Source organism: Anabas testudineus, chromosome 14 (assembly GCF_900324465.2).
Source record: "Anabas testudineus chromosome 14, fAnaTes1.2, whole genome shotgun sequence".
NCBI lineage: Eukaryota > Metazoa > Chordata > Actinopteri > Anabantiformes > Anabantidae > Anabas > Anabas testudineus.
Window position 1 is genome coordinate 14,017,431 of NC_046623.1, and position 7,412 is coordinate 14,024,842.

At 45.4% G+C, this 7,412-nt stretch overlaps 1 protein-coding gene across 12 annotated transcripts in view; it reads right to left on the bottom strand.

Annotated features, from left to right (window-relative positions):
• Nucleotides 1-4,697, bottom strand: part of nbeaa (neurobeachin a) — a 77,362-nt gene extending 72,665 nt beyond the window's left edge. For all 12 annotated transcript variants that reach the window (XM_026370884.1, XM_026370879.1, XM_033326328.1 and 9 more), the window contains exon 1: nucleotides 4,212-4,697. In XM_026370884.1, the coding sequence (XP_026226669.1) occupies nucleotides 4,212-4,535 (324 nt within the window). In that variant the 5' untranslated portion in view covers nucleotides 4,536-4,697. The remainder of the gene's footprint in view (nucleotides 1-4,211) is intronic.
• Between the last annotated feature and the right edge of the window lie 2,715 nt (nucleotides 4,698-7,412).

The following is a 7,412-nucleotide window of genomic DNA, read 5'->3' on the forward strand; positions in this document are numbered from 1 at the left end:
TTTTCTAATTCCATCCTCATTTCTTTTTCAGTACTTCGTTAACATTCAGAACACAGACACATCAGTGGGTTGTTATGTGTGGACGTGATTGAGCAGGTGTCTGTGTCTGCGCATGAATGTCAAATATGAAAGTGCGTGTGTTTTTCCTTTTCTGGGCCTATATGAGTGTCAAACTCAGTGTGATGTGCTGACTCTTGCTCTGCTGGCTCTGGACTCACTGTATCAGGTGACCTTGGTGATTGTGGAGTGTGTGGACAAGAATAATGAGACATTTGCTAACAGAGACTCAGCGGGACAACTAAAGGGGCTCAGGCGGGGATTGACGCTGCCACAAGATATTGAATCTAACCAAGAAGGAAAGTGAAAGAGAGAATGAAAAAGTACAGGCAAGGAGACCAAGACTGAGACAGAGTGTGTCACCAATCTTTTTCCGTACCAGACAAACACGTCGTTTTGATCCCAAAAAAAGCACAACAACTAGATAAAGCTGTCTATAAATAAGCACAGCTGGTGCTGTACTTAAGCAAGAGGACTGACAGCACTGCCTGTAGATGCATTTGAAGTATACCTCTCAATGCTTCAAATAGAAAATACATTTATGACAGTACATGACAGTAGATGGATCACATGTCATCCCTCTTCCTACTGTCAACAAACATTCCTCCCCGCTTGGCTTCTCCCTCCTATATCCAACATAACAATATGTCAAAGCAAACAACCTCAGCCTGAGGTAAAAGTGGCTGACCATTAAATAGAAAAATTTCAGGTTTCAATCCGCAGACCCACCAGTGAAGGGAAAAGAAAGCGCTGTCCTCTAAAAAGATGACACAACCATTTAATGGGTCCATTACCACACCATAAAGTATCCTGTCCTGGGTAGAGCATCATCCATAATAGTGGACTTCAACCTTTTTGGCCCATGACCACAAAGAAAAGTCTACTAGTGACTCATCCCAACCAGCTGAATAAGTCCATGTGTTCTGTCCTGTTTTAGTCAGTAGTTTAAAAACTGATTAAATAAGCTGACATAATAACCGTTTTTTCCTGCTTTCCTGTTCTATTAATTATCTCGTGACCACTCTCTGACCCTTCCTTGAAGGATGCCATGATACCCCAAAGGCGTGATATAGATGGATATATTTACATGTGCACCCAGGTGACAAATTAAAGACAAACTCTGAATAAATCAGGAGGAGAAACGAAAACCAGTGCAGATGTTTGGCTGTGTGGCTCACTGAATGGCTTAATGAGAATGTAAATGATGTGAGTCACAAGCTATGGCCTTCACAGCCTCCACATGTCAAGCTGAACACCTATAGGAGATTTTAAAGTCTGACATATAGTGCTTTGAACACTTAATTTTAAAAACCATTTTTTGGAGAAATGGTGCATATTCCTCCAATAGAGATCCAGAGGTTATATGACAACCAAAAGACAGGTACCACTAGTGTGTAGCTCATTGTGACCCCTCGCCTGAGGCACATGATGTTGGTTTTGCCTCTAATTTATCATCCACTTGCATTTAAAACAAGCTATGCTGGCGGCGAACACACTAACATTTGTATGAGTGGCACATTCTTCAGTTTATCTTATTGCAGCTGTCTAGTACAGAGCCTGTCGTCATAGAGCCATGAAGATATTTGCACATAATCAGCGACAGAGAGACAAAGAAGCGTGAAAGACAGAGAAATGATGTGGCGCAGGACTGTGACAGAAGTCCGGAAGTGGAAAGCAACACCAGGTGGCCAAGCGTCTGGAGGCAGGCAGTCAAAGAGAAGTGTTGCCTTGACAACTGTGATGCCTTGTTGATGATAATAGCTGAGCACCTTACCGCCTGCACCCCCCACACACACAGTACATGAGTTCCTATTCCTGCGTTCACTTTTATTAATACTGTTATTATGTTATGTTCATGCTACGCAGGCAGACGTAGTGATAAACTGATTCTGCTCGGCTGTTTTCCACTGTTTTATTACTGCCAGTGTTTTTCTTTTTGTCTTCGGTCTCCTTTTCTTCTGTTCCTTTCTAAAGACTAGTAGTTCATCACCTACCAATGGCTAGCATCTTGCTGTATAGAACAGGGACCCTATCTGATCCAGCCGACAAGCCATCTGTTCACCTAAGCCGCAGTAGGATCTGATCAATACAACCTTGGTGGACGGTGAATGTGGCTGCTGTGGTCTCCCACACTGACTGGAATAATGGATCAGCTTTTAGGTCACAGTGGACTCATTGTACCAGCAGTATGATCACTGAGGTTTCCTGCCTCCACACCTCTTTGTTTCAACTCTTTTAATTAAGGAGCTGGGCAACAGAATTCCCTAACAGGCTTAGCTATTGGCAGCCTCGCAACCAGAACTGATTGTTCAATTCAGGATTTAGCAAGTAAGGCTTTGTATGACAAACACATACTCGTTTAATTTGTCAGTGTCACACTTTGTGCATTAATGCATCACACCAACATTCACAAATCAAGTGCGAGCCTAAATACAGGTATTTATTTAAAACAGAGTACATCTCAGCTGAATGCTCTGATGAGCTTTCACTGATCTGATGTGGACCAATCCAGAGTCCTTTTCTCTTCCGCTGCATCAGCTGGTGATTTCTGAGCACATAGCCACTGCAGCATCCTACCACCTCATCCTCCTCCTCCTCCACTCTCTCTCTTCTCCTCCCCCACCCTCCCTTCCTCAACCCCCTCTTCTCCTCCTCCACTCCACCTGCTTTTAAATGCATGGCGCTGCCCTGCCAGGCCAGTCTATGCAGGCAGCATCACTCCTCTCAGCCCCTCCAGAGTGAAGAAGAAGGCTGTGGAGCAGGATGGATTGTTATCAGCCTGTGCAGCCAGGGGGGTTATAGGGGATAGAGACAAAGTCGGACTGAGCCAGCAAAGCCCCCCTGCTCTTCCATGTAGTACCAATAATCAATTGGGAGATGAGAGGCGACCTGAATCCGGACAGCTCACCAGTCTGACTGAGAGAAAAATGGTTTAGCCCAGCTGTAGGTTGGCCTGCTCCAAGCACCCAACGGGTAAATAGGCCACTGGCTACGTAAAATAGTCAGCGTCTCGAAAGCATGCACTGTTATCAGGTCATAAATTATATCTATATTATTCTAACTCTTCTTCAGAAGAAGAAATTGAATAGTGATCAGAGCCCCCCCTCCATCATGCAGTACAAGCCATCGCCTGATGCATGGAGGAGGGAAAACAACCTGGCAGCATCCAGCACACACGTCCTATATCCTCCTAACGCATTAGTCTCCCAGATCTACATGTGCTGTACAGTTAGCTCATCTATTTCATAATGGAAAACACCAGTCATGTAAAAAAGAAAAAACACCTAGCTGGATTAAATCCTCTGTGCTATGTAGGGTAGGCCCAACATCGCCGATTCAACCTGTGATGGAGGGGTAAAGATGGAAGGGGGTGGCCACGTCTTATCACATCCATAAACAAATTGCTGTTTGAGTCACAGTAATATAAACCACCAGCCGTTTCACAGCTACCTATACATAACTCCTTTGCGCACAGGACGCAGGGCCCTGCCTTCAACAATAGGCCTGTGCATAATTTTGAGCGATTCTCATACACACACATATGCCGATGGATAGCATAATGCTAGTGGGCCTTTGTCCGTGCTGAATTAATTTGTTTCACTGCTCGATAGACGTGCATATCTACACGATGTCGCTCGTTAGGAAGGCGAATGAATTCAGTCTGTTTCTGAGTGTTGTGCGCAACAATGTACCCATTCGCCGTTTGCTCCAAACTGCCTATGCATCACTTCAGGGTACATATCGGGGTCATGTGAATAGCCTGCATACACTTTCTCCTACCTACTACTGCTTGACTGCAAACGTATTTTCCTTGCTGCACCGCAAATGTGTCATTTAGTCAACAATGGCTGGTGATTAACTATCCCCCATGCCTTGGCGGGGTCACATGCTTCATTCAGATCCTCCAGGCTTTACAATAATACAGCTTTATTTATTTCCCAACATACGAGCTTATATGTGCTCCGGTTTATCTGCAGAAAAGATAAATCCCACATTCATCCTCCGAACAAACAAATGACATCACCCTCTGGAAGCCACATAACCAGGGTAGTGAAGCATCGTAAATAAAACATAGCGGGTTAGGGCGCAGTGATTCTCTGTTCTATGGCTGCCTTTCTGTGTTTTCTAACACCACTTGTCCTGCTTCCACTCACCAGGTTTAGGACAGTCTCCACGATGTCCCTGTTGCTGACCTCCCCGACCTGGATCAGGCCCACCAACACGGCGAATTTCATCTGGATATTCCTGATCGGGACAGCGGGGTTGATCACCCCGGCCGGGAGGACCATAGAGCCGGCTGCAGACACCATCCTTTCCCCTGTGGCGCCGGAGCCAGCGCCCGCGGCGAACTGCTGCTGCTGCTGCTGCTGCTGCGGTGGCTGCGCTGAGGAGCCCGGCGGAGGATGGGAGTCTCGGTCTGTGTCTGTGAGCGAGGAAGCAGAGCCCGGTGGTGCTGAAACCGGCTTCTCGCTCGACATTTCCCCTTGGAAACAGGGAGGAGAGGAGCGGTCGCCGCTGTCTCTCACACCTGCTCTACAAGCTCGGGCGTCTGCTGCTGCACAAAAAACATCCAAGACGCAGGGAAAGCAAGGGAAAGCGGCGTTCTTCAAATCCTCTCAATTCGCCCCTATCCTCCTGAAAACCAGTGGGGATTCATAGGGCTAGAAAAAAAAAAGGATGGAGGCTTGACAGAACGGTAGCCTACGCTTCTCTCCGCTCTCTCCGTCTCTCCCTCTCATTGGCAGGTTGCAGTCAGTGCGGTCGTCGAGGAGAGAGCGCCATGTTGACGCCCCCTGTCTGCGGTAGTGCGCTCTAGCCACGCGTGCGCACTCGGGGACTTTCTGGGAGGGTGCTGAAGCGGAATAACATGGAGCCGACCATGCATGGGTTCATACAGAGCACAGCACCACCTGAACAACTGGATGTTTGTTTGCTTGTTTGTTTTTGTCTTGTATTGTTTTTAATTATTTCTTAATATCAGTTAACAGCTGTTATGGGGCAAAGGTGCAACACTGAAAAATACCTGCATACAGAGTTTAAACAATGAAAAAGCACCTTAAGTGAGATAAGGGTGCACTGCAGAGGCAGTTGAAATTGAGTTCACGCAGTTTAAGCAGTCTGGTTTGCAGGCAGACACTGTTTATATATTCAGAAGCCACCCATCTGTTCCACTTATCACTGTCCTGTAGTTAAAGTCTGATACCTTTTCTTAATAAGCATCACAATACTCTCTTGACACTCATCTCTCCCTATAAGATTTTCTCACTTCCCCTTCTTTTTATTCAGCGTCTTCATTTCCCTTCACCATGTTTTTAATACACCTACAGCATCCTATTGTGTCCGCGACTGCTGGTTCACTACCTGTATGTGTAAATAAGTCTGTTTCACACTCCATGTGTTCTTCCAACAGGGCACATCTGCTTGGTAGGATTTCCATTAGCAAGAAAGCTATTGGAGGCTGATTGGTCGCACTGTCTCTTCTCGCCTGTCTGTGTGCGTATCTATCTGAGTGTATTTCCATATAGGCAGTGACGGCTGTCTCTTTGATGTGTCGCTCCTTATATTTCCTGAGATGCTGACCACTGATGGGGGTGACAAGGCAGGGGGTGACATGGGAGTGTCATATTCTGACTTGCACATGTGGACGTGCACACGTGAGATCATTAGAGAATTTTACAGATGAGCAGAGGCTTGTGTTTTGTTGTGTTTTTTTTTTTTTCTTCTTCTTCTCCTCAAACCCAATCATCAGCACAAAGGAAATAACGGAAGACAATCCCTCTCACACACGTACTCGCACTCAATCGCACACTCACATGCAACGCTTGCATCTGTTACACACCCTCAATTTCTCAGACTAACACATGCTATCTTGCTCTCAAATGTGCACACACTCGGGTTCACACGCACACACACACACACACGCGCGAGCACAATGGCAGGCTCGCGCACAAACACACTCCTCTTTGTTTTCAGACAAAGGCTTGGTTCTGCAGCTTTGTCATGATTCCACAAAAGACTTCTTTAGCAGAAAGAGAGGTCTTAACCGGGATCTGGTTGGTGATTGGGTAAAAGCACTGACATTGTTCTCGTACTCATTCCCTCCCTCCCTGCCTCCCTCCCTCTCTCTGTCTCTCTCTCTCACCTGTAGTAGAGGTGCAGTACTTGCGGGCAGGCAGTCATTTCCCTTCCTGTACCGGTGTACCTTTGTAGAGATGCTGAGGCAGTGCCGGTGTCTTGTGTGGGCTGGTGATCAGAGTGCTGGAGCTTCAGGAGGGGTTGAGACTCGGTGAGGATCAGGCAAAGGTGACATCCGTCAGAAATAGCGTGATAAGGGCATCCTGTAAAAATGTAGTTTGTTTCTTGGGGATTATTTCTGTGTAACAGCTGTGGTTGGATTTGGTTTGTTATTATTTAAATGACTGATCATTTAGACAAGGCCTAACACTACAACCTTAGGTGTTATAGAAGTGACATGTCCTATGGTTTGCATTTAAGATGTTGATTGATGTTGCTTATTCAGCTCCCCAAACTCTAGGAGCAGACTTGTAGATGTATAAAGGGCTGACCTCAGACAGTGGCAGAAACACAGGTAATAACTTCCTGTTTTCACCGAGAGATGTGAGTCATCATCAAGATGGCTGTGAGTGGGCGTGTGCGTGTGCACTCCTCTGTCTGTTCACGTCCAGGTTTATGTGCCTGTGTGTGTAAGACTGGTGGTGATAAAGACGGGAGATGGAAAGAAAGTGATTACAGAGGTGGCACAGAACAGCTGTCGTCTCCTTCCACGCAATTTGTCAATTAATCATTTTCATATTAGTTCTGCAAACTTGCTGATTGTCCCTGAATATTTTCTCGTTTGATCGTTTTGATGGTTCTAAAGTAGGTGATAATTTATTTCATATGTTCTGTTTTATTCTGTTGTTTTTTATTGTTTGACCTATTTCCATTTTCAGGAGTTATTTAGTGCTATATTCAGCTTTCCAACTTTTTTTCCCTATACAAAATAAAATGATGAGACATTGGACATTACTGTCTGCAACTTAAATCCTAATGTGAACAGGTGTTGCTAAAGGCTTCTGTGACCCAGACTCAGTGAAGAGGCTGACTGCAGCGCAGAGATAGTACCTCAAAGTGGTTTTTAAACAAGGCTCACCTTTCTAATCAATAAGTGTGATTATTTCCATTTGATTTGAAAAGATTTTCCCACTGGCACCTAGGTCCGCTGCTATTTTGTGTGTCTAGATTACTTCCGACAAACAGGTCATTTTTATTTCCCAAATTCTCAAAGATTTTCTAATGTAATTTTTAACAATACTATTGGTATATATTGATGACTGATTGATTTGCTTCTCTGT